Here is a 27,673-nt window from a genome sequence, read left to right on the forward strand (position 1 = left end):
TCGCTAAACGTATTATACAACCAGAATTTGTCGAATTTTAAACGTAGTAGCTGGAAAATTGTGTTGTCCAGCAACATGTTAATAGAGAGAAAAGTAGTGCAACTCTATAGGACATTTTTAATGCCTGTGATCTTCAGCGTAAATACAGGAAAATCGTATGAACCGGGAATGTGCCAATGAGGTTTTACTGTACCGAGACTTTTCGTTCCCTTAGGGGGGAAAGTGACAAGCGCTCGAGAAAGTCCTTCACACGCCTATTTCTGTAGAAAGGCCACTCAACGGAATTAACAAGAAACTCTTCAAAGTACTGTATGTGTACACTTTCCTGGTGCACAGTTAGGCAGCCTATGGTGCGGAACAATTTACACTGACTGAACATGAGGTAAGGTCTCTAAAATGATGGTGCAGGTATAGGAGACAAGAAGGAGGCCTCTTCCTTGTCCTCTCTGCCACATTACACTCTAGCTAGCACTCGCATTTGCAGTTTGGCACACATGGCTCCCTCACCTTTCTTGAAGACTCAAGGCCCAGGGCGAACACGGACCGCTTCAGGTACTCGTACAGACCATGCATGGGCAGGAAATCAATGTCAGTCAGGAACACAAATGGCGTGTTCACTTGCTGCAGGGCGACGTTACGCAGCATGTTCACCGGGTAGAAAGTCTGGAACAGGAGGCCAAAATAAGAACTGCGCCTCACGAAATGCTTGTCCCAGCAAGAAGACGCCAATGGAGCCAATGTACCTGTCATGGTCAGATGCTGTAATTTCTGATATGCAATCTACTGATTACACATATTTACAAGTAAATTTAAACTTTTCTCTGTTGACCACCTACACGTGCAGACTATATAGTAGTATTCCTCTTTTTCTTTTTTCAGAGTTCCCCATCATAACATGTCTAATCTAACATCATTCTCACCACAATAACATTTTTTTCTTTTTTATGGTCAAATTTTTATTGCACTTACATTGCCATTGCTTCCCTAACTTGTCTTTGAAACAAAAATTACAGAGGTTGTCAATCATTGGCACCTGACTTCCATAATGCATATACTGCTCGGAGTATCACCCCACAGGCATGAAAATAATAAACCATTAGAAGCAGAAAAACAACCGCGACCCTTCTGACAAGAGCATTAACTGCACTGTGTACTTTAGGGGACTAATACAATTAACATATGTACCTGCAGATGAGCCCTGCAGACTATATACCAGGTGTGGACATTTTAGTAGAAAAATTTTTTACTAGATTGTCCAGAAACTACAATATACTAGAATTTCACTCAAAATATGCACAACTAATGTAATCATAAACCGCGCTAGAATGCTGAAAGAGAACTTCAATGAGTTGCAACTTACTCCATCTTTGTAGACAACATGGTAGCCAACATTCTTGCGGCTTTGCAATATTTCCGAGCTAAGCGTGTAGCTCAGGAACTGCTGAACTTCAGAGTCGGACATATATAATGCCAAACTTATGGGACCTGCAACAGATGAGGTTTTTCTTTTGGACTGCTGAGTGAAACCAATGCATAAAAAAAGCTACGGCAACTTCAACAAATTTCCTGCAAATGCGAACATGAAATTCTTGAATCAACCAGAACATTTCAAGAATAATTTGACCTCGAAAACATATTTAAACGAATTTCAGATGAAGCACATTTTTGTTTATTGCGTGCATGTTGCGAAATTGATCTGAAATGCGATCAAATATCAAGAGAGGATGCCTGCATTACTGCAGTACCACAAACCCATTCTGGTATAAGCAACTCCAGCCCTGGGAAACAAGTTTTCACTCTGTATGGGGATGACCAGTGTGGCTCTGACAGTGGGATAAGCATGGCCCGCTGCAGTTGGCTTGCATTCTAATGGCCGTGCAATCACGGGGTCAACACTACGGAGAATGCATCTTCCCCCATTTACGGTAGCACGAGTTCTCTCTCTGGTCACTGCATCACTGTGGGAGTGCACAGAGCCAATGACACCAGAGTGCCAGGAAATTTGAAGACGAAAAAAAAAAAGCTCCATAACTAACCAATGCACTTCAAACTTACCCTCCCAGTGCTTACACACTGCTTCCACCATCTGAAGCCTGTCCATAGATAACTGGGCAACCAACGTGACATCATTTCCCTCTGGTGACTGAAATGAAAAAATAAAATATCGATAATGCAAGTTTCAACTGTGAAACAAAGGTTATTGGTCTTTGTAATCACTAGTGTTCAGTATTCAGAGGGAGTAACGTTAATGTGGAAGGATTGGTATTTTGAAATTATCACATTTAAAAGGCCCACTCTTCAGTACTGTTCATGGTAACTCCTAAATGTCCATTTGAAAGCCCGACTATTGCACAACTGATGATGGAGCAACTGCAATATGCCTTAGCAATTAGAATGAAACAGTTCTTTGCAAACACAACCAAAGGGAAAAAATTTAGAAATAATGTAGTACATAGCAATATGACTTGCAACGCGCTCAAAGTGAGCCAACTGATATTTTCGCTTTATAATAAGTAGATTGTGTGCCTTCACACAGAGTATTCACCTTGCACAATCATTCAGCGTGCTTTGTTCTTTCTTCTGACAGCTAAATGCATCAATCAATGTTCAGCCCCACTAGGCTCGCACTGCTTCTTAAACTGAGCTCCTGCCCCAGCTCGTGCATTGCAGTTCATACTGAGTGCGACAGTACCTTTCATCCGATGTCATTTTTTCAGATGCAATTTTTTGGCCAGACCAATTAGTGAATATCCAAGATTTTCATAGAAGGCCACTTCATTTGGTTTGGTTACATGATACCGTAACAGCCACCGCGGTGGCTCAGTGGTTATGGCGCTTAGGCTGCTGACCCGAAAGATGCGGGTTCGGTCCCGGCCGCAGGGGTCGAATTTTAATTTAGACGAAATTGTAGTGGCCCGTGTACTGTGCGATGTCAGTGCATGTTAAATGAACCCCAGGTGGTCGAAATTTCCGGAGCCCTTCACTACAGTGCCCGTCATAGCACGAGTCGTTTTGGGACGTTTAAACTTCCAAAAACTATAGACCATGATACCGTAACAGCAAGCTCACGTGATGATTGCTCTAAATTATACCACACTGCCATCACTTGAAAAATTTTCAAATCAGATCTTAGCGCAAAGGGTTAAAAAACTGTCCATCCCGTCGCTTGAGATATCCGAGATAGAAATGAGGCAAGGATTGCAAATACTCACAGGCTCATAATCGTATTCAATATAATACAGGTGTGTCCGATGTTGGGCAACCCTTGCTCTCCTAAAGTCATAGCAGGGGTCGTCCTCATCTAACAAATTCAGCTGCAAGAGGACACAGATCAGTCAGTTTTGCACGAGAGTTGTTTGCAATTCAGACTGTCATTAACAATACTCTGCTGCCAAAAACAGCAAGCCACACAAGGTCGTAAGCATTATGAGTACATCGATGTACAGTAGAATCTCGGTACAACGAACTTCACGGGACCGCCGAATTTAAATCGTTATTTTGAAATATCGTAGTACTGAAAAACCATTATTTTCATGTCAGTAATGCATCACAAGAACTAAAATTACGTACCTTTGCAGCAGATTTACGTGTTGGTAAGTAAATAATAAACGATAACGCTGGGCACAGTTTAACTACAATTTATTGCTTGAAGAAGTCTGTTATCTTCTTCTGGCGAGTAGACGACAAGCGCTGCAGGACGACCGCCTCCACTTCCTCGACCTTCCTGTGCACGTCATCGGGGACATCTTTGCAGCGCCCGAGAAATGATCAGGTCTTCTCTAGAAAAACTAGGACATCCAAGCCGGAAACAATCTCTTCCTCTTCGTGCGCTGATCCAGTGTCGGCATCGTCTTCGTTGCTACTACATTCTTCTTGCTCACGCACTTGATTCACGATGTCTTCGGTGGTGAGCTCCGCGGATGTAGCCGCCGCGGTGTCGCTATCCACATAATTGACCATTTCCGGAAAAGTTTCTGCGCATGCGTGGTGAAGGCGCAGGCAGCGCCCTCTAGAGGTGGTTTGGTTTTTGGTTGGAAAACATGAGCCGGCCGTGCATTCCTGCGTTGTAGTGCGGCGACTGATGTGAGCTGTAACTGCCACGTAACTGACATGTAACTGCAACGCGTTTTATCTAAGCTTTGAGCATCGTTGCCATTGTTGACGGTGTAATGTCAAGCTCCCTGCACAAGTCCGCTTGCTTTTTTCCAGCAGCTGCGACAGAATGTCCGCTTTTTCTTTAAGCGAAAACTGGCGTCGCTTCTTTTTAACGCGGGGGCCAGGAGAATTTATTGTCAGCAAAGCTAATGCACAACACAATCACAGCGCCGATAACTTTGCACATCCTAACGTTCGCTGTCGACGTGGTGACACTGCGCTGAATAGGCTTAAGACTTCTGCGCAGTATGTGACCACACGCTGGATGGATGATAATGGCCTTACCCTTTGTATCGGGCGGCAGCTTGCGCCGCCTAGCCTATATTCATTCAACGCGACACTCGCGTGATGGCGATACCGCTGGGGCTGTATCCGTTGCAACGAGTTCCCCAGCGCATAGCTGCTGCTTCGGATGATGATGACAGGCGTCAGCTTCAGGGATTTGGTACGGAACTTCGACGGAACTTCGTAATAACGAAGCGTCTTGCGACGAATGCGAGATTAAATTACATACGTTATTCTGAAATATTCGGTAATTTGAAATTCGTAGTACTGAAAGTTTTTTACATTGAAAGTATAGGCATTTTGGCGGGGATTTAAAAAAAATTCGTAAATCTGAAAATTTCGTTAATCTGATGTTCGTAGTAACGAGATTTTACTGTATAAGGTAAATATTTTTGCATACTCTCCTAATCACACTTGTGTTCAAAGCCCTGATGTATTTTGTGCCAAAAATGGATACTAATGCTATCGTGTCAGTTTCCTCTGTTGGTAATGAGCAAGCACGTCGCTCAATTCAAGCTTGCCTTACAGCAAGTCAAAGCCCGTAAGCCCACGGTTTATTTCTGCACACTGAATAGTCTCAATCTTTCAGGCTGAACCATCTGTTTCGATTTGACATCATTTTTCTTGACCCCTAACAATAATAGGACTGAAAAGGAAGAAATCCAATCCTCTCGCATGGTCGCTAGATAAATGATGCAAACTGTGAGCTGAGCTCAACAGGAACCTTTCACTCGTCATAAAAACTCAATAATTTGCCATTAATATAAACGCCTGTAAGGAAACCAATGCATCTATTTTTAAAATAACAAAACTGTTCCCGTACCTAGTTTACTTGCTCATTTGTGTGCCGATTACAAAACTGCTCAACTGTTAAGTCAAGAGCGCTTGGTCTAAACAGCTCAAACCATTTTAAGCAATAATGTGCAAAATACTGAGAGCTGGACGAGGTGGAAACCGTTCACACTTGAGCAGCACAAAAAAGTGAGGACATGGGCAACAGGACCTGTGTTGTGCTGTCCAGTCATTTCAGCCCTTGCTGTTCTGCACTGCTCAAATAAAAACAATGCGCAATCCATGAAGGCACGGAAGGCTGCCATTGGCATTTACTTACAGCATCCTGCACGTGAGAGGCATGCACGCCGGCCGAGGAGGAAGTGGTGCCGTTGCAGCCAATAAGCTCGCGTCGCAGCAGGTTGCCATCGTATTCAAGGAACGTAAGGTAGAGGTTGCGGAAAAACTCCACATGCTTGTTCTTCACTTTGAGCTTCTTGGGCGAGTTCCAGTGGATGATCTTCAGCTCCTGCACCTCCGAGTAGCACAGCTGCATGCCACATGGCAAACGAAGCTTCCCTTTAGCAAGTCCACTGAGTTTTAAGCTAAAAAATAAAGCTAAACTAGAAATCTGCGCAATGTGGGGTATCTTCTAGCTGTAGATTTAGCATGCAGGGACTAGAATTTATTGCTTACTCATTCCAATTCCTTACAGACTTTGCACTGGGTACTGTGCTAGAGGGATAATACAAACATGGTTTGGTGCAGGAGCACACAAAAAGGAAAATATAAACCATTAAATTGCAGAGAACATCGAGTAAGATTGCCATGCAAGCCAGTGGCCAAAGTGCAAGTAAGCTGGTTCACAGTGACAAAGCTTAATACCACATATGGAGCAAGGACACGAAAGACACAATAACAGAGAAATGTGCATACCAGCATTGAGCTGGTATACACATTTCTGGTCGTGGCTGGCACTGGCTTTGGTGGGTATGGCTGGTGCCAACTTCCAATAATAGTCTTACAAATTTTAATTAGGCCACATAGACTTGTACTTGTATTTTCTATGGAAGTGATTTCACAGAAAATTATCCTTTTCAACTTGCACGCCTATGGACAAAGATTTATGAACATGATTTCGAACTTGTGCCTCTCCCTAGAATTTTAATACTGCACAGAGACCTCCATGATAAAATGCACTAAGGAAGCTTAAAAAATATGAAATGGGCTGGAACTCTGAAACGCTGATTAACAAAAAATTAAACCAAAATGCACAAACAACGAGAACAAATCAACATGTTTGACAAAGGACCCACTGTTGGTAATGTTGATTGTACGTCCCTTTGACTGACTATCCTACAGTTGAAACAGCAGGTTAAGAAGCACAGCTTACTGTACCTGCCACTTTAAACATCCGCAGCCAAAAATTTCACGACTGTTTAAAAGAGAAAGAAATACTTGCCTCGCTTAGTGTATTATCACTCAGCTGCACATTCCACTGGCATGGCAGACGAAATAGGAGGTCTGTGTGCTGCTTGAGCATAGCATTAAAGATGTCCTGCATGAAAGAAAAAAGCAAGCAATATCTTACAGAGAGTAACACAACTTGTGAAATACAGGAGCAAAATTCTGAGTACAGATAGTGTCATTTGAATACTGCTGTTTGCATCCTTCTGCAATTCCTAATGTTTTCTAACAGTAAAGACGCACACATAAATTGTGACAAAAGCACTATTTAGGAATTTAAACAGAAGCTAAAGTAAATTAATGTACATTGTGAGCTAACTGTTATGAGTAAATGAAGCTACAGACAAAAACTAGCACATGAAGCTTAACTGACATAAGCTAAAGCAGTAAGAGGAGAGAAAGAGACACCGAACAGTATGAATAAATGTCACTGACATAAGTAGTTGGGAATTTTTTTGCGTAAGGAATAGAAGCTAAGGCTTGAATTCAACCGGGCCCTAACTCGGGTAGGGCAGACACAGATTATATTGGGACTAAAAAAAAAAGAAACAAGAAAAATGTGTTCTAGCCCGCACACTAAATGTAGGACAAACAGATAAATTATACCCCAGCAAATAATATTAATGAACCACAAGCTTATCCAATAAGTAGTTTCTTGCATCACTGAAGTGATCAACACAGCCACCTTTATGAACCAATCGAAATTAGGAACAGTAAGGTGGCACATGACCAGGAATATTTTGCAAACTACCCAAAGGTTATGTATGAGCCAGCACTCACCTGATCTGCCAACGAAGTGAACCACATGCTTATGAGTTCCTTCTCAGCAATCAGCTTCCACATCTGCATCCAGTTACGTTCACGTAGCTTTTGCAGTCGGAGCAGAATGACACCCGTGTTGAAGCCTCGGCCCTATGTAATAGGAAGAGCTCAATTTGTTTTTCTACGCCACAAAAACACACACACCCAAACAAAATAAGAGGTCTGAGTAATAATTATTACAGACATTTCCAGGTAACAAGAATCAATCGTAGACAGGTCTGCTACTGTAGTTCCTTTCGGGACGAAATAACAAATATGGGCAAAAACGATGTACACTCTTTGTCATAAGTTTAGAGACCATGGGGTTTGCTTCTGAGTCACACCGTAAGGCTTGTGCATCCGTAGCATTCCAAATCTTCTAAAGGCACGAAGATCTTTTTATGACCTGTCCGATGGGTAGCACTTCCACAAATGCTACAGCAGCCCCATTACATGGCTTAGAAGCAAACTCCCTGGACTCTAAACTTCTGAAAAAGGCTGTACGAATCAGTTCATAGCGAAGCAATGCAAGAATTAGTAAACTAGTTAGTCTTCAATAAAGAATGTGTTGACTAAAGATGAACCTTCAAATGCAATTAAAAACCTGCTTCAGTTAATAAGTGGGGGCAACATTAATGTTAATAATATTTTTATTTTTATTTTAAAGCAGAGCCACCCTAAAGCCCTACTTTTGCTGAAAAAATTGATTTGATATTCACTAGCCAATCAACAAATAATTCCACCAGGACTGATGCTTTTGTTTACTAAAGACAAATTTTTTCATATGACTGATTCTCGATAATAATTTGTACTTGAAGAGGCCCGAAAATTTGTTTGAATCATACGAAGTTCAAATTAAGGGCAATTTATTTAATGTATTTTACAATCAGGGGACTGAAGTATCATCAGATATACCACCTGCTCAAACTATGCAAGTTTAAATTAATGGGAGTCCACTCAGTAAGCAGAGCTGAAACAACAAGGTTCTCCGGTGGTAAGGGAATTCTTTTTGAATGCATCATACTACAGGCAGTTGCATTTCAATGCTTGCTTCAAATGCACACAGGAATAGCAAGCAATAAAAGCTGAAGCAGTCCACTTACAAGTGCAGGCCATGGCCTATGATTTTTCCACAGTTTCCCTAAGTACCAGTCACTTTGATTCTCTACGAGGCCAATAGCCTAGAAAAAGGGTCAGAAAAACATGAAACTGTAATAAATATACAGTGAGCAATTATACAGAAAGAGAGCCGAACAAGCTAAGTGCTCAACTGACAATCCTTTAACATCCAATACTTGTCTGGGGTACTGTATTGAATAGCAATCTTTATAATCCACTGTATGCCAAAATGCAGAAACAGATGCACAAAGTTTACAAAGCAAGCAGGCAATATAACCGTGAAAAGCAACTCAAGGAGGAAGGTCGCTGCAGTGCTCAAAGCTTTTTGTCTCCAGCTCTAATGCACTGCATACTGCAATCCAGCCACTAGTTCCTGTAAATAAAGGTCTCACTACCCTTACCTGCTTAGATGTGAATTTGTGAAATATTCTCCACAGCTCAGCAATATCTGATGCAAAGGTGATGTCCGTGTCCAGTACTATCACCTGCAATTAAAAAAAAAAGTCAGTGTGTGACCAGTACAACACTAAGAGTGCTACATGTGCACATGTATGCCACTCATTTTGAGCCTCACAAGCAGCAAGCAGTGTGCACTGTGTTCCTTCAAATAAATGGCAGCTGGCACAGCTGGTGAGAAGCAAGGTGATTTAAAGGGAACAAAAGCTGCTTTACAAAGACACTAGCTTTTCTTTCTTTTTTAATGCAATGAAAAGCTACGAGTCCAGAGTACCCAGTTCCACAATGCTGGTATTAAAAATGCTATAAAAAATTTAAGGTGAATGTTTGGACCTGTGGACATATATGCTGTTTAGTATCCTGAAGATGGCGACTGTGGTGAGTGAGCCTAACCACGCAAATCAGCTGCCATCTCTTTTAGAAGGCCACCAGTACTTGCCTTGTCAAGAGTATCTGGGAGAGCCTTGGGTAGAACCAGCTTCATCAGCCCGTACACCCCCGAGTAGTGCTTGTTTGGTATCCACGACACTTCTCCTTGGAGGTTGTCAGCCAGGTAAAAGCTTACCTCCACTGCAGAAGCAGTTTGCATGCATAAACTACACGAACAGCACCTTTTCTAGTATACTGAAGTTTTCAGGTCCATTCAAATAATACTTGACTGTCAGAAATTGAACTACTTAATTAATTCAATGTTCAAAATTTTGCATCCGCATTCAGAAATAGCTCAACAAACTATTCCTGCTAGCCAAGCATGCTAATTTATTCGGTCCTGGTTGCATGCCTAACCGGGTTGTATTTTCAAGAGGAGGGGGCAGATGCATGTCTGGCCCTAGGGAAAAGGAGTTCGGTGAAGAAGAATACATCATTTCATCCGCATCAGCCATCCACATTTCAAAGGCAGTTTCAAATCAATAAGCAGCCCCTCAAGATGTGCTGCTCTCCTCTGCCTCTCCTCGCTGCCACATGCCTGCTGCTGTTCTTTTATCAGACTTCGCCAGACAGAATCAAAGTAGCAAGTTAGTACAATGTCTACAGCTATAGGGGCCCTCAGCAAGACTTAAGTTAGCCTATATTAACTGATTTTGCATTTTAGTGACAAAGAAGCTACCTTCACTGAGACCTCTTGTAATCTAGAAAAGGTTGAAAAATGAAATACCAGTGTCACTGCCATAGAATGCTTTCACAAGCAAACTGCAATGACATCAAATACTTTTTGTTTGCGGACCTCTCAAGCTGTCATCCACTTCTTGTAGCAACTATGAAGTCCATAATTCTCTCGATGTCATCATCAATATCACAAGTTTCAGTCGGGTGGCAGAAAAAAGTATTTCACTTTCCACTCCAAAATTCTCAGCAATAAATATGTCTTCTTCTACTGTCGAACGGATGCCAGCAGAGCCCCAGTGAGCCAAACAATTGAATTTTACTTAAGAACAAAAACTAGACGACAGTGGCTTCATTGTGGCTTTAGATGGCACTGTGTTCAGGTGAACTGTAGCATTCTGAAAAGCAGGCTACCCAAACAAACCTGCTGGCATGTTCCATGTCCGGAAGAGAGTCTGGAGCACCAAGTGGGCCACAGCGTCTGAGACAAAGTGGAAGTGCAGCGGGTTCTTGCGGTAGAAGAGGATGCTCTTGACCAATGTGACCACCGAACGGGAAGCATTATAGCCTGCACACACAATGGCCACCTGGAGCACTTCGCACTTGGGCACCTCGGGAAGCTGGTTTCCACCGCCAGAAGCCGAGGGGCAGGGAAGCAGGTTGACGTCAGAGCCATTGCGTCCCTCGCGCTGCATCAGCTGCATCAGCTGCTGCCGTGACAGGCTGCAAGGAGGATTTCATCTGATCAGGTGTGTTGCTTCCTGAAAGCTGCACATTGCAGGGATTCCACTCAAGGTTGTTCGGTTGGAAAACAAAAAAAAAAGTATTACAAGCTCCTGTTTTTACCTCAATTTTTTGCTCTGTTTAATATGACTGGCCTAGTTACCTCCGGTAGAGGTGCTGAAACAAAACTTCCCAAACCTGAGTTGTCTTCGCAGCAGCTGATTCTGTTGCTCAACTTCTCGGACCCGGTCAGCAAGGACTGCCTCCCTCTTGGTGAACCCGAGCAGATTTTCCTCAGACGCTGCAGCAGCACAGAAAAAGAGAGCACTGAATGCTATAGCCCAGAATAATAAAGTAAAAAAATGCCTGAAAATTTTTCGCCTTCCGCCAATGAGAAGGGGCGGCAGCAACCATTGTACCACGCGCCCATCCCTAACCTTGCGAGCTCAGCCACTTCCAAGACTCACATACGGGCTAGTCTCGCCTAGATCACATAACCACACAAGGCACATTATCAAGAGAGCCCACTCTTAGACATATAAGTAACAGTCTTGCTGGAAGGCGGGAGTTTTCACTCAAGAATTGTAAACATATCCATAGTCAAAAGTTCATGGAACACAATATTAACAAAAAGATTTAATTCCATCGATGCCTTTCTATGCAGCCTGGTATAGATATGTGTAGGTTAATTTTCAGTATGCAATTTACACAGTGCACCATTAAATTTCAAGAAATGTGCCCGGCATGCAAAGTAATCAAATCTGTTCGGAAAAATGTATTCTTAGCAGCGTGTGCACTATGCCAGTGGCAATGCCATCTACCAAAGATAGAGCCCTTGTACAACTATTCCTGTGAAGCAGCAGTTCAGTGCTGTGTGCAGCCGCCTTGCAATGATATCGCAAGAAAGGTTTTGAGAAAATATTTTTCATGACATGATGAAGTGCTCTTGTAACAGAGATAGCAACGCAAACAAGTGGAGATCACAGACAGCTGAAGTGCCAACAAAGCATATCAGTCTTTCTTCTGCAATAAAAGATAAAAAACAGTGATCACATGTTTTGTGCTGGCACACTATGTCAGGTGCCATTAACTAAAGCAAAGGCATAACCACAGACAAAACCTTGGGTTTGGGTTAGATGGAGATTACATGAAGTGAGCTGGAACCTCAATTCCTAGATGCGCTGCATAAAGTAGCAACTTCCATGAGCAAAGCATTTGGACACACCTTGGTCTCTCCCATCGAGGTATAACAGCAGCAATGCCGGCACGCCCACAACAACCACCACCAGGGTCAGCAGAGCTGCCTGGCGGTGCCTGCGCATGGCCACCCTTGGGGGCCTAGCTCTGAGGCCAGCTGCCCGGCAGCAGTGGGCAGCGCACACCCCTCCACAACATGGCCGCCATGGCCCCTGTCTCGGCCAAGGAGCCTATCGTTCCGCCCTGCATGTACACAACAGAGAAAAAATGTCAAAATAGAATACAAACAAGCTGTGCACTCATCACTAGTGTCGTTCTGTTTTCAACTCGAGAGGACTGCTACAAGGTAACTCTAACTGTCAGGCATGCATTACAATAATTTTCTGACATGGTAGCTGAGAGAAGTGGGTCAGTCGGTATTCCGAGCAGCCAACTCATGCCAGGTAACTCCTCATCAAGCACATCAAGGCCATGCTGGCTGATGAGTTGTAGAGCATGGGCTTTGTGTTATTTCTAGGGCTCTACCATTTCGATTAAGCGATTTCTAACAAAATTAAAAGTGCAAAATTCCAGTTCTTCCCATCTTTAAAGACAAACAAGAAACAATCGTAAAAAACTTATTTGTGCACTTGCAAAGCTAAGCTGCAAAGCTGACAACAAAATTCCTCACCTTACACATAACTATATTGCTATCTTTAATGACATCAATAAAAAAAACTAATTTTGTTCTGTCTTTTTACCTATCATGCCAAGGCAAGACCCAGTTATCTCTAAAACCTAGAGACTTGACACCATGCCTAAAGACAGGCTACCATCATTTTTGGCATGGCCTTCCATTTGTGTAAAGTCACTGCAAGGTAGCTCACTATAAGAAATTCGCAACATCTTAGTTCAGCCTGCCCAGGCTGTTGTTTCCGAGGCCAATGTGTTCTTGCTATGTGGTCTCAATTTTAAGCGTGCCAGGCTTGCTTGTACTGGCTTAAGGCCCATTCATATTTGCGAGTCACAGAGGTTGCACAACTGTTTCAGTCAAAAAGTGGCAGTTGCAAATGGTTGCACTTGTTGAAAAGCTACAGTCGCACATGCTGCTCAATTTTCTAGCCTTGTGAATGTGAGTTGTAAATAGCTAAACCAATCAATGGCACCTTAGAAGTAACAGAAGCGTGCCCCACATCCAGTTTCGCGTTGCCAGCAACAGTCGAGACTGACAACTCTCGTTCCAAACGAGACTGTTGTAGTGGTGTATTGCATTGTTGTCGGGCCACTGGGTCCCGACAATGCAGAAAACAGACGTGCTTGAATCTACCAACAGATACTACAAGGACCCTTCGAGAAGGTATCTCGCAGGTTGCTCTTGCTAATGCGAATGTCGGTACTGCCAAGTTGCTCCCTGACTACAAGTGACAATTAGTCGCAAGCACTTTGTGACTCGCAAGCGCGAATGAGCCTTCAGGCATCCATCTGAAAGTACTGCATCCAATCCTGATACACGAAGGACAGAAAAATCAGGGGAGAGGCTGTGACATACTTGTTTGTGAACCCACCCAGCGACTGAAAGATGCGATTGCACCATCTATCTACGTGAGACATATTCCTCATCTCCCATGCCTCTCCGCTGCCTACAGCACCATCGGCCCCTGCATGCAGGCTGCCATGCGGCCCCTTACCAACAGTTACAGCGTTTCATACACCATTTCCAAGATTCATACCTCTTGTATGAATCTGGGATGATACATGGGGCCTCTCCTGTCTTTTCCTCCTCTATGCCCTGAGGGTATCATTAACTTCGTTGTGAAATCTTGCACAGTAATTGCATCTCAATTATTTACTTGCACTGTACAAGAAGACTCCACTACTCCAATGTCTCCTTCCTCCAATACTAAAAACAGGAGCAACGTTGTTGCAGGTGATAAGAGTACTAGTGCATCTCACGTTAAGGGTGACTCTCATTTCCTGCCTAATTTAAACAGTTGTCAATGTTTACACCACATTTTAGTTTGAGTAATCAATTCTTCCTACCTAAGGCTATTTCACAGATGGAACCAATTATATCAAAGTATCACTAATAAGTGAAACTCTACAAAAGTTGGGCAGTTTTTTTGTGGTCACTTCATCAACAAATTAAATTGTTGTTACTAGTCACCAATTTTCTAGTTACTTTGCTGTTTTTGTTTGCTTCCTGTTGAACTGCTCTCTCTATTGCTGTTATACAATGATTGTGTTTGGTGAAATTGCATTGTCTGCAGTAAAATGAACATAAGTACACTCTACAGAAGAATAAAATAGATGATAATAATAATGATAATAGCAGTCACACAGGGAGTGGATCGAAGCAGAACACTTCACTATTACATTCGTTTTGAAATGAGCTGGAACTAGCATGTGGCATCTATAATCTTGAAAACAACCCGTCTTGGCCCGAGCTTTATTAGGGGAAATTTTCAGTGTTGCCAGAAACGTAAAAACACTTTTGTATCACACCAAAGTTCAACAAATTCTTGAATTCTCCAGAACTGTGCAGAAGTCGTATACAACTACCTAATGAAAGCTTTCTAAAGTTAGGTTTCTGAGAGACATCTTTCAGAAATTTAGTGCACAAAGCAACATACTTGCAGCCATCTTGGTGTAACTATTGGATGGAGTTTAATAAAGAAGTACCTACTTATATTTCTGTTTTTACCCATTAGCTTTTCTTTTTGCATTCTATCGGGGCCGGGATTGCCTCCTTGCTGACATCGTCAAACCTACATTTAATCTGCATTTGGTGAAAGCTTGCAATGCCACCTAAATCAGTTACATTTACGACTTTTGGCAACTTCTTTGCACTGGTAGAAGCACGAATGTATTGTTACATTTAGTGCTTGGATAGTCCTGGAATCCATGAACACATTTCTTTCACAGATTTTTTTTTTTGCTGCCTCACTTTTCATTTGCCCTTTGTTGCTCCCATGAAGCGGAATTTATACTTATAAAGGAGTCAGTAAACATGTTTTATTTCTCTCTCTCCTTCTCAACGAATAAAAACACCATAACACACAAAAGTCAACTGGTCATTATGGAGGATTCATGCCAGAAAATGATACTGAAAAAAAAGAGAAAAGTGAAAAGAAAGAGTCAGCACAGTGCTGACTTGGGGTTGGTTTACTGCTGCCATGCTGTTTATTCTGGCATATAAATACACTGAAGTATGCAGTAATAAGACAGTGCGAAGTCAGCATACTAGTATCTTCAGTCTTTTTCATTTCCCTGCCGATTCTCAGCATGAAGACAGACAGTCACATGCAAACGATCCGTTCCTGCCACCTTTCCAAATGGCTGAAGCAATGCCAATTCCTTCTAGCACTCAGCCTTATCATTCTTTTGTTTGCTGTGAAAAGCAAGTTACCCTGTATATCACTGTTAGACGCTATTAGATTGTAGATAAATATCTGCAATCACATGGCAGTGATTTTGCATTGTTTAGGGCTTCTCACGAGGATGTGCTCCTATTATCCAGAATACTCCAAGTTCTGAGTCATACTAGAAGAGAGTATAGCCGATTGACCCGGCCATTCTGATTGTGACAAATGCCAAATGCAACTGTTGCTAATGCCACTGCTACATTGTTTTCTGTTCTCTGTTGCTACAAGCTGCACCAATAAACAGTTTGAGTTTTACGTCAGCCTGCCCGTCAGTTGTTGACACTGATATCCATGCCTATCGTCACTGCCATGTGACACCATAATGAAAGGAAGCTGGCAGTAGCATGCAACTGCAATGTTCACAGCAAGAAGAAATAAGGCGTCCACAGAATCTGCAAGCCTGGCGCACTACTCCACATGAAAGTTATGAGACCAACCCTCCATAAATCATGCGAACAACAGACATAGCTGAGAAGTGGAACCTTCTACAGGTAGTATACCACTGGCAGATGTTGGTAACTCAGACTCAATTGCACTCACAGTTTTCAGCAAGAAAGGCCAACAGCTCTGATGCCATAAATCTAAAAAGCCATTGTCACAAGTAAGCAGTATATGAGGTATTGAGTGCTTCACAACAGTAAGAACAAGCTTACAACATATTCAAAACTAAGTCAGCAGCCGACATACTTTTTATTTTGTGGATAATCGCTAAGTGGGTCCCTTTTTTCCTACTTCATTGTCTGAAGCTGCAGCTCTAGCTCACAAGAAGCAGCACTATGGAGATTTGTAGCCTTCATTTTTGTCATCTTACACATATTTTCAGAAAGCTTTTAATCAAGGAAAGTGAAGCCTATCAATGAAATAGCCTTGCAAGTCTATAACAAAGCTCCTTTGGTTAGCTGATCAATAACTCGATTTCCCGAATCATTCCCTTCTCCTGGAACACTCTGAAGTGTCATGGACGGCGCGAAAAATGATCAGCTTGGGCTTCAAATTACACTGCAATGGGAAGCAGTTTTACAATGCCCTCTTTCCTGTTGTCCCCAGCTTTGCTTGTCAACGCTGCACAAAACACCACCCGTATTTCCTTAAGGGGAAAAAAACAGCATTCATATTTCTATCGCATCCGTCATCTGCTTCCAACGGTGACTAAAATATCGCATACGGGCACTTCAGCAATTTTCACTTGCTCTCCTCACAGCTGCCTGGCCAAGTGTAGCATGCACCTTCCAATCACCAGCACGGCTGCCGAATTCACCGCCGAATGCCTAAGGCTGACAGAATAAGTTCTATTATAGCAATCCATGTGTATTTCGACTAAACGCCGTTCGCGATGAAATGACAAACATAACATATAACAGATTTGTTTCAGACCATCTGTTGTTACACTTTAAAACACGTGCCACCATCGAGCGCTAACAGTGTTCAGTAAGGGGCGAATCATTAACACGATAATTGGTAGGCGTAAGTTAAACAATGTCAAGTATGAGAAATAACAATTAGTTCTTGATTCTGGGCAGCGATATGGAGTACAAAGGATCACTGGGTGCGTCCAGCTGATACGCTTCGACAACTCCGGTATTGCACTCGGTCATGCAACCAGCTCGCACTTTGCATGCTGACGCTATCTTATCGCTGAAACAGAACGACACGGAAATACACATCCCGGGATGCATGTAGAACAATACAGGCTACAGGGAGCCGCGCGCGCGCCCACGCACAGCTGAGGATGAGATCAAACAGCTCCTCCTTCCGCGCTTGCAGCCGCACGAAAACACTTGCGTGCTCGGCCGCACGCAAAGGGGTTCCGTCGTGTGCATTCGTTCGGAACCCACTCGAGTGCCGCGAAGGTGTTTCTTGGAATATATTAAGCCTAAGCAGCCAGAGGGGATCGCGCGCGAGAGCGGTGGGCTACAAATACCTGCAGCTTTAAACGAAGCAATGGGAGCGTTGGTTGGCTGGGCTTCACGAGGCGCGAGTCATGTCGGCACTCCACGATCTCTGGCACTCGGCATGACACCACCGTACACACTCCCGAAGGAGAGTGAAACAACGGAAATAACGGGACCTCCGAAATTGTTCCAATCAGCAGGCGGACCGAAACTCGGTAACTCCGAAAAATGTAAAAGCGAAAACCGAACGGAAGTAGTCCGATCTCACTGTGTGGGCGGAGGGGTTGGTGGCCCGACCGACAAGCTCCCTAGGAGGGACCGGACCGGACGAGACAGCAGGACTTGGCGCGAGTTTCAAACTACTTTCTGATATCGTACTGGCCATTTACTTTGCTGTACCCTTACTTTCATATATATGTACCGTGTTTAGATTTGACACACATCTGATGCACTGAAAAAGGCTTTTTTTTTCGGCCGCTCTTTTCTAATCACAAAAGCCGTAATATGGAAAGCTCTCGAGAACGCTGCAAGTCCATGGCTGAAGTCACGTACAACGCATGCACATCATGCTGCTTGCAATTAAGTTACAGGGACAGAATTAAAGATCACTCCTGGAGGGGGCGGGGTGGTTGGTCCCATTTTAAACAAGTATTTCTTGGACTTCTATCGTTGAAAAAGTGGGATTCAGCGCTGTTTTACTACGTAAATTTTCCCGCTGGGAGAGGTCTATTTAATCGGCCGCTGCTGTCAAGTTGCACGCTAGATTCGAGACATTTAAGGTGGTGAAATCTGTCATGCATCTGGCAATAAGGATAAGAGAAGTTCGCTCGTTTTAACATCTGTGACTACCACTAAGTCGATGCGGCGAAGGCGGATCATCTCGTAAGGGGATTCTTTTGTATACGTTGCCCGCGTTATTTATGTTCACACGCAGTGAAACACACATCCCGCACTCTCAATACTTCCACAGTCCCGTGTCTCCACGCCCCACTGCTGTCGCTCGCAACGTCGTTAGGGGATAATAATTGGTTTTGGGGGAAAGGAAATGGCGCAGTATCTGTCTCATATATCGTTGGACGCCTGAACCGCGCCGTAAGGGAAGGGATAAAGGAGGGAGTGAAAGAAGAAAGGAAGAAGAGGTGCCGTAGTGGAGGGCTCCGGAATAATTTCGACCACCTGGGGATCTTTAACGTGCACTGACATCGCACAGCACACGGGCGCCTTAGCGTTTTTCCTCCATAAAAACGCAGCCGCCGCGGTCGGGTTCAAACCCGGGAACTCCGGATCAGTAGTCGAGCGCCTTAACCACTGAGCCACCGCGGCGGAACCGAATGCAAGCGACGGCGGCAGGCGGCTCGTACGCGACATAGGCCAGCAGAAATGTGCTTTCGCTCAGTGCTTTCACACTAATGCTTGGTAAACGCGCCGTTTCGTAATATGTTACCTCGATCTGTTCGTAAGTGAATGGTAAGCTGTGCGCCAGCATTTTGGCCGCCTGCGATTCTGCACCGACCTCTAAGGCGCAACGGCACGTACTGGATATCGAGCGCCGGCCATATATACCCGGCAGAAACCCGCAGTGCTGCACCTCACCCTGCAAAGGACCCGTCCGTAATCCGTAGGAAATGTTATGCCAGTCCTTTTTTACCCGCGAGTAGAATGTTCATTTTTTTTAAATTTTTTGCGACCCTGCCTCACTGCCACGGCAAAAGCATTAGTTCTTCAAATTTATTTGGTACAGCGCCGACGAGCGGACTGACAGGCCTGCCGGGGCGAGTACGTACTCCACCACAATACGAGGGGGGCGAGCAAGACACATCGGAATTGTGTACTTCGAGCGAAGAAGCGGTAACACGGGCGAAAGTCTCAAACCCCCGTGTTCGAGCCTAGTACGAGCCGAATGATTGAATGAATGTTGGTTTCTTTAACCCAGCAGAGTAAAGTATCTGCGGAAAGGCACTGGACACTTGCTATGAGGCCTGTAGCAACTCCATGATAGGGAAGATGAGGAGATGGGAAAACGGTCGATAAAGAAGAGGTCAAGAGGAGCCGAAGCATCCTATCAGCTGTCGCCACCCGTGCACAGTCGAACCTGGATATATCGAACTCGAATTCGATATATCAAAACGAAAATAGATAAGCTTATCTGTAACCTGTAGAAGGAAGAATGCATTGCACACACGCTGGTGACGCGTTTCTTTCAGTGACGTGCTGGCACGCACCGCTCGCTCGCGAGGCCTGTAACCTGCTTCGCACCGAAGCCGCAGCGGATGATGCCTTGAAACTAGCCCATGCCTTTCATAAGATGTCTAGTCATGTTACCAGCTCCCTTTAAATAGAATAATCTCACTATAATTAATGTACAAATGGATTCCGCAACGCAATCGGCCGCAAAGCAAACGAAGGCCGCCAGTCGAGGGCCGCCGATAGGCTTTAGCTAGATCGACTGCATCGGTCGACAGCGATGAGCAAAAATGACTGCTAGAGACTGATGGCCACCCTCAAGCACACCCCACGTTAACCTCGTCACACGCTTTCACAAGCCAAGGCCGTGCAGCCAACCCGTCCCCGAGCGCGAAAGGTAATTGAAGGCGGCGCCGTTACAGAGGAAATCGGGCGGAGTTTATGCGCATGATCTATAGGCGAGCTGAGTAGTGAGGATAGACAGACCGCACGCGAACAACGCTCCAAAATAACAGCTACAAAGAAAAAGATGCAACAAATGCAAGCAGTTAGTTTCACATTAAGGACATTTTTTAAAGGTGACGGAAAAGCACGACGAGCTTACAAGTCGATATAGAATAAGCACCAGAACGCGCAGGTGACTTGCAAACGCAACCTTAAACCCACAACTCGTGTCGCCAAGTTTCTTACACCTTGAAGCCCTCTCCTCGGCCAGCTTTATCGAATGTTCTGGGGAGTCAAATTTCACAACCCTCCTGTTCTTCTTTTGTTCATCTCTCTTGGCAAGTAGAAAAAGTCGAGGAATGAGCCTCCGATGCTCAAAGGCGAATTCTGTGTGGAACAAGGAACTGAGTAGAGCATAATCCCGTAAAGCCATATTTTCGCGATAGTAATCGCGGTTACTGAAGTGTTTACTGATAACGGGTTAAATAACTTTGTTAAGAATCAATCACATGCACCTAATTTGGTTCGACGTGGTTTGCTGTCACTTTCTCTTAAGAAAATATTTGAGGTTGTAGCCACAATGGCAAGTGGTTTTTCCCATTTCTGCACCGCTTTTTTCTCTATAGGTGCACTTCTGTCGACTTTTATCTCGAAGAAGCTATGCAACAAGGATTTGAAAGGACACATTATTGCAGCGGTGCGTGTTGCCTATCACTATAGACGACGCCTGTTCATTCATTCATTCAGCCGCCGCGGTGGCTGAGTGGTTATGGCGCCCGGCTGCTGGCCCGAAAGACGCGGGTTCGGTCCCGGCCACGGCGTCCGAATTTCTATGGAGACGAAATTCTAGAGGCCCGTGTGCTGTGCGATGTCAGTGCACGTTAAAGAACACCAGGTGGTCGAAATTTCCGGAGCCCTTCGCTACGGCGTCTCTCAAAGCCTGAGCCGATTTGGGACGTTAAACCTCCATAAAGCAAAACAAAGCATTCATTCATTCATTCATTCATATTCTAGAAATTTTAAAGTACGGTGTTACTAACTAATATATACATATCTAAATAACCACGAGTAAAAGAAGCCACGATGTACACAGAAGCAGGAGACTGTGGTCATACGGTTGCAACAAAAAGCATGTCGGGAACGAAATGGGGATCCATAGGCTGACATTATCCGAATGAAATGAAGAAAAAAAATGAAGAAGCACGAACTTGGAAGTTTCGCTCAATACGCGCGCTCGTGTAGCGACCCTGAGCTGTTCAGCGACAGTGTGTCGTTGTCTCGAGAGAAATCTCAAAGGTGGTCATCGATTTGCTAACCCTGCGTGGAAGTCGGCGGGATGCCTACTGTGCGGCTGTACACAATAATTAGGGCACCGCAATCTGTCCAGCACATCACACGACACACTCCGCGCAGGTCGCGACGACGCTCGAAGGGAGCTTGTAAGGTTCGGACGAGCTTGTACTTCAGCCGGAGCCTACCGGGATTGCAATGCCACCCGAATGCAATCAGTCATTGCTTAGCGCTTGATAGGACCGGGCCATCTAGCCGTAGCATCTCCTCGAAAAGAATGGTAAGACAAGCTGTGCCGGTTTTGTGTCTGTTGAAGAAAGATAAAGAGAGTTTCGGGCAGAAATAATCTCTCTTTGGGGTCTTATATCTTTTTTTTTGTATGCGGTTCTTCGTGAACAGTCCAACACGTGGCATATGTATATGGACAGATATGTTAATCGGACGCTGCGGTTCACCTCCCAGCCGGTAAGCCTCTTATCATAACGTTTCTGATCCTTATCTGTCGATCACTGTGTGTGTGCATGAACACCGTAATATGCGGGTTTCTGATCCTTAAATGTTGATCACTGTGTGTGCATGAACACCGTAATATGCGGGTTTCTGATCCTTAAATGTTGATCATTGTGTGTGTGCATGAACACCGTAATATGCGGGTTTCTGATCCTTAAATGTTGATCACTGTGTGTGTGCATGAACACCGTAATATGCGGGCTTCTGATCCTTATTTGTTGATCATTGTGTGTGTGCATGAACACCGTAATATGCGGGGTTATGCGTGGAACGTCTCACGTGTAGCCATCATCTTGTTACTGTGCTTTTTTTTTCTTCAACGTACGAGGCATGATGGTTACCTTAAAAAAAAATACGGCAGAACTGAACTTTTTTTTTTTTGTAGTAAATCTGTATTTCTTGAAAACAGCCCTATAACGAAACTAAATTCTAGAGGAAAAGATTTGAACAAAGAGATGAGGAAATTACCGTATATTATTCAATCGTGAAATTTGAGCGAACATAGGGGCTGATGGCAGTGTAAATTACATGAATGGTTAGGAGTGCACAGCTCAACTTGTCGCCTCAAGTAATTTATTTTCCTTGGAATGACACGTCGTGATGTCGAAGCGCAAACCCCAATTCACTGACAACATTTGGCATTCTATCGTCATCAGCATTGTGTTTTTTTTTTCTTGTATGGGCGTGTGTATGCGTCCGGTAGTATATTCCCAGCTTATTCTGTGGTTGCAAAGGCGTCACATAGCAGTCAGCGCGTCTGGGCTTGTTCAGCCTCTACGGAAGGGTGAGGAAGAACCACAGAGAAGGCTACTACCGCTCGCAAATTGTGTGCGTAAGAAGTGGAAATGCCTTTTAAACCATGAAAAGCACAAGAAAATGTTAGTATTACTGTTTTCCTCGTTCTTGTTGTTAGAGTGTGAAAGTAACCGAGTAATCATTTTAGATACAAGACAATTTGACAAAGCGACAAATTTTATGTCAGAATGCGACTTCGCCCCCCCCCCCCCCCCCCCCTCCAGCACGTACACCGAGAGGGTCTTCAGTGTCTCAACTTATTTGTTCACGAGGAAACGAGGAAAAAATATCGTCGAAAACTTGGGAAGCAACTGGTAGTGAAAATTAACAGCCTATGAATTGCAACAGACAACCGATCCAGTAAGCCAAGCCGGCTTATTGTAGTCTGTGAATATCTTATGCTAACGAAATTGGGAAGGAAAATAAAGCAATAGTAATCTATTACTCCTTTGTAATTGGTCAGTTACTTTAGGGGGTTGTAATTGGCCACTGAAAGCAGTTACTATTCAGATGAAGTAATTGTAACTGTAATCGGTTACATCTTTTCCTGTAACGTGTACAATACTGACAATTACTCTGCGTGCTGGGCGACTAGGTAGGTCTGCATCGCAGGCTCGCCTGTGGCCTTCACGTACATCACACAATCCGCCATTTTGTTACCCAAACGACTTCGGGTCAGTTCGATCAGCAGTACTGGCTCGTTGGTGCCGGGCCTAGTCGAGGAAAGGAGAACGTCCTACCTGTGTTTACGTTTTCCGCAAGCTTTGTGTACGGTGATAATGTTTTCAAACTTTGACTGTGTCAGACAGAGAAGCAGTATGCTAAATTCAGCTAGATTCTTGAAAGCCCCTTGAAATGAGCTTGAATGAGTGTCAGGAAGCGTCCTGTGAGACGGTTTTGGGGTTATGAAGAATGGAAAGACGCAGTCATGGTCAGACAAATTCTCTGGCGGCGAAACACCCAACCGTGCCCCCTATTGAACAAAAATTGGCACTCCAGTGAGGCCGATGATGTCATGCGGATATCCCCAGTAGGCCTTAGTCTTGGCATGCCGAAGGAAATAGCCCAGCTCTTGGCCTAAACACGAAAATGTTGTAATAGTTTTTGCCGTAATGTATTCAACGCACGAAATTGTAAATTTGGTTTTTGAGGAACGGAAATGGCGCAGTAATTGTCTCACATCTCGGTGGACACCAGAACTGCAATCTAAGGGAAAGGAAGAAGGTGGGAGTGAAAGAAGAAAGTGAGAAAGATGCCGTAGTGGAGGGCTCCGGAATGATTTCGACCACCTGGGGATCTTTATCGTGCACTGCCATCGCACACGGGTGTCTTTGCGTTTCGCATTCATCGGAACGGGGTCGCCGCGAACGGATTCGAGCCCGGGAACTCTGACTTAGTAGCCGAGCGCGCTAACCACTGAGCCACGGGTCAACGCGCGAAGCAACGTTAACGCTTCAGCAGAATGTCGTATGTTAAGCTGGCTTCACCTCATCAAGGCGCTTAAAGCAGCAAAACTAACTCTTCGGAGCAGAAAGATGGCGGTGGAGGAGCAATCGTTGAACAACAACAACAAAAAAGAAATGCTCCCTTTTTATTTAAAGACTGCTCCTCAACCAACATCTTTTTGCTCCGAAGAGGTAGCTTTGCTTAGGATTGGGGCGGGGCGGAGAAGCAACGTTAACGTTTCAGCAGAATGCCGTAGGGTAAGCTGGCTACGCCTCAGCAAGCCGCTGTAACCAGTAAAGCCAATACCACCTAGACTACAAGTTATCTAGGTGGTATTGGTAAAGCTAACTCTTCGGAGCAGACAGATGGTGGTGGACGAGCAGTCGTCGAACAACAAAAAAAAAAGGAATGTTCTTTTTTGTTCAACGACTGCTTCTCCGCCAACATCTTTTTGCTCCGAAGAGGTAACTTTGCTTAGGATTGGGGCGGGGCGGATAAGCAACATTAACATTTCAGCAGAATGTCGTAGGTTAAGCTGGCTTCACCTCATCAAGGCGCTTAAAGCAGCAAAACTAACTCTTCGGAGCAGAAAGATGGTGGTGGAGGAGCAATCGTTGAACAACAACAACAAAAAAGAAATGCTCCATTTTATTTAAAGACTGCTCCTCTACCAACATCTTTCTGCTCCGAAGAGGTAGCTTTGCTTAGGATTGGGGCGGGGCGGATAAGCAACATTAACGTTTCAGCAGAATGTCATAGGTTAAGCTGGCTTCGCCTCAGCAAGACGCTGCAGGCAGTAAAGCTAACCCTTCGGAGCAGAAAGATGGTGGTGGAGGAGCAGTCGTTGAACAAAAAGGAATGTTCCTTTTTGGAACAGGAAAAGAAAAAGGAAAAGGACTATTCTTTTTTGTTCAATGACGGCTTCTCCATGGGCGGAAAATCAACGTTAACGTTTCAGCAGAATGTCGTAGGGTAAGCTGGCTTCGCCTCGGCAATACACTGCAGGCAGCAAAGCTAACTATTTGGAGCAGACAGATGGTGGCGGAGGAGCAGTCGTTGATCTATGAAGGTTCCTTTTTGTGCAACGACTGTTCATCCACCAACATCTTTCTGCTCTGAAGAGGTAGCTTTGGTTAGGAATAGGGCGGGGAGGAGAAGCAATGTTAACGGTTCAGCAGAATGGCGTATGTTAAGCTGGCTTCGCCTGAGCAAGACGCTGCAGGCAGTAAAGCTAACCCTTTGGAGCAGAAAGATGGTGGAGGAGCAGTCGTTGAACAAAAGGAAAGTTCATTTTTTTGAACGACTGCTCCTCCATCAGCCTCCTTCTGCTCCGAAGAGGTAGCTTTGCTTGGGATTGGGTAGGGGGCCATGGAACTTAAAAAAACAAATAAAGGGAGACGGTACATGCGGCAAACCATACAGGTTATAATTGCTGGTGTAGCTGAAGAATCCGCTGTGATGTGTATTAATAATCATTCCACCACTCGTGGTCGTCACATACTCGGCAGGGTAGTGCTGATTCCCGCGTACAACTTGCTGCGTGCTGGTCGTACATAGACATCGCATTCCTCAACGAGCGCTTCTCGAAACAGGTTTATAGGCACTTCCATAGCAGCAGATTTGCAGAGAGGATAGGCTCGGAGGTAAAGAAATGATGATTGCTTTTCTTTTTTGAGGTTGCTTCCGAGAGCTAACCAACGTACCACATGTCATGACTTTAAAAGGAAGCGTAAAGGATGAATACCCCGGCCTGCGCCACGGGGTATAGCTGCTACAAATCCAAATGCCAGCTGCGCAAATAACCCATTTCTTATGTCTGCCCTGAGCCTGCGCAGACTTGTCAGCCATGGGCGCAATCTCAACACAATGGGCAAGCGCAAATTTAAATACAGACGCTTGTAAGGATTTAAGAAAACGTTGCGACTAAAAGAAAAGGCGCGGTAACTGTCTCGGGGGCCATCTGAACTGCGCCGTTGAAAGATAAAGACAAATAAAGGAAGTGGGGGAAGGGCTGAAAGGAGGCAGAGAGAGGGGTGCCGAATAGTGGAGGATTACGAATCAATTTTTACCATCTCAGGTTCTCCAATATGCGATAACAACGCGCGGCACACAGGCGTTTTCACATTTCGCATCCATTGTACTGTGGCAGCCATGGTGGGATTCGATCCCGCGACCTCATGCTTTTCAGCCTAATGCCACGACCTCACCCTCAGCCACTGCGGCTTGTCTGCGGATCACGCATCAAAGCGTATTTACATGTGCTTGATGCACGTGTTTGGTTTTGTTTTCAAGTTTTTATACCCGTTTCGTTGCTCTACTAGCACCAAAAACTTTGGAATAGCCGACTACATTTCTGGAGTCCGTAACTGTATTTAATTTCAATAAACGTTTCTCTCTGTAAGACAGCTGGTTCAGGCGATGATGCTCTCATGCACCCAGTGGACTCTTTTGTTTGTGTTGATGGACACAAACTGTTAGGTCACTTAGCAGGCATCAACTGCCCTTTGCTCGGCTCAACTCACCCTCCTTCTTTACTGCAATCGATCGCTTTTGCACGAACTACGTTCAATACATGACTTAGCTCTGACAAAGTCTTCCGCTAAACTCTCGGTTTTTTCTACTTAACCGCAATATTTATGGCAGTGCTATGGACTTCGGCCGATAGGTACAGCCGTCTTTCGCTTCCGAAGCGACAGTTTGCCGTGTTTTTAAAGCGAACAACTAACGAACGAAGCAGTTTTATAGAAGATTAGTTGAATATTCTCGAACGCATGAAGATGGTGCAACTGATCGCAGTGGTTATAAAAAAAAATTGTTCCCACTAGCCGAAAATCTTAGAGGCGTTTCCTGTTGACCGGAAATAGTTCTTTAGAATGCTGCGTGCCGACGTCGGCGTAACTACGTTGCTCCAGTCGCGCGTGCAAGCGGCTGCTTCGTTTGTTCCAGTGGCGACCGTACTCTGTCCACCTGACTGACGACCACGATGAAGATCACCTGTGGGGACTGTCTGGCTCCATCGTCGATAACATCACAGCTTCCATGGGGCTGCGGTATCTAGTATATTCTCTGCCAACAGCGTTTCAATTTTATAATCCTTGCACACGCTAATGTCAAAACACCCCTCTGGATTGCTGCAAGCAGGCGCAGGGAGATAGTGCCAGTGCTGCCACCGTGCATGCGTCAGGTGCGCACAATAGTCCAGTGGGCAATACGGCGGCGCACACAGAGCGACTGTTGGAGAGGTCTTTGGTATAGTGTTTTTCCAATTAACCCTCTTAATTAACCTAGGTGGAAGTGGTAGACGACTGGCCGCCATCTTGCCCTGTGGACTGGCGTGTGCACGTGGTCCTACCTCTTGCACATAGTTTAGGAAGGTGTTAGAGACCTCCTCATTTGGCACTTAGTGGAAGCCGCCGTACTGCCCTCTGGACTGCTGTGTGCACTTGGTGCCACCACTACCACATAGGTTAGGAACGTCTTATCATCATCAGCAGCAGCACCCTGATTACGCTTACTGCAGGACAAAAGCTACTCAAATATCTCTCCAGTTAATCGTATCCTGTGCCAGCTGTATGCGGCCACCTTATGGCAGCAAACTTCTTAATCTCATCGAGCCACCTTTTGTTTGATGCC

At 44.7% G+C, this 27,673-nt stretch overlaps 1 protein-coding gene across 1 annotated transcript in view; it reads right to left on the reverse strand.

Moving 5' to 3' along the window:
- Window positions 1–17,672, reverse strand: part of LOC144128951 (xylosyl- and glucuronyltransferase LARGE2s-like) — a 32,190-nt gene extending 14,518 nt beyond the window's left edge. Inside the window, exons 1-14 of the mRNA XM_077662780.1 lie at window positions 17,401–17,672; window positions 12,107–12,321; window positions 11,080–11,182; window positions 10,583–10,881; window positions 9,494–9,624; window positions 9,000–9,083; window positions 8,583–8,660; window positions 7,459–7,590; window positions 6,674–6,769; window positions 5,552–5,761; window positions 3,213–3,314; window positions 2,056–2,143; window positions 1,361–1,485; window positions 508–663 (exon numbers count right to left, since the gene is read on the reverse strand). Of these exons, the coding sequence (XP_077518906.1) occupies window positions 508–663; window positions 1,361–1,485; window positions 2,056–2,143; window positions 3,213–3,314; window positions 5,552–5,761; window positions 6,674–6,769; window positions 7,459–7,590; window positions 8,583–8,660; window positions 9,000–9,083; window positions 9,494–9,624; window positions 10,583–10,881; window positions 11,080–11,182; window positions 12,107–12,203 (1,701 nt within the window). The 5' untranslated portion in view covers window positions 12,204–12,321; window positions 17,401–17,672. The remainder of the gene's footprint in view (window positions 1–507; window positions 664–1,360; window positions 1,486–2,055; window positions 2,144–3,212; window positions 3,315–5,551; window positions 5,762–6,673; window positions 6,770–7,458; window positions 7,591–8,582; window positions 8,661–8,999; window positions 9,084–9,493; window positions 9,625–10,582; window positions 10,882–11,079; window positions 11,183–12,106; window positions 12,322–17,400) is intronic.
- Window positions 17,673–27,673: the final 10,001 nt, after the last annotated feature.

Source organism: Amblyomma americanum, chromosome 4 (genome assembly GCF_052857255.1).
Source record: "Amblyomma americanum isolate KBUSLIRL-KWMA chromosome 4, ASM5285725v1, whole genome shotgun sequence".
In the NCBI taxonomy this organism is placed as follows: domain Eukaryota; kingdom Metazoa; phylum Arthropoda; class Arachnida; order Ixodida; family Ixodidae; genus Amblyomma; species Amblyomma americanum.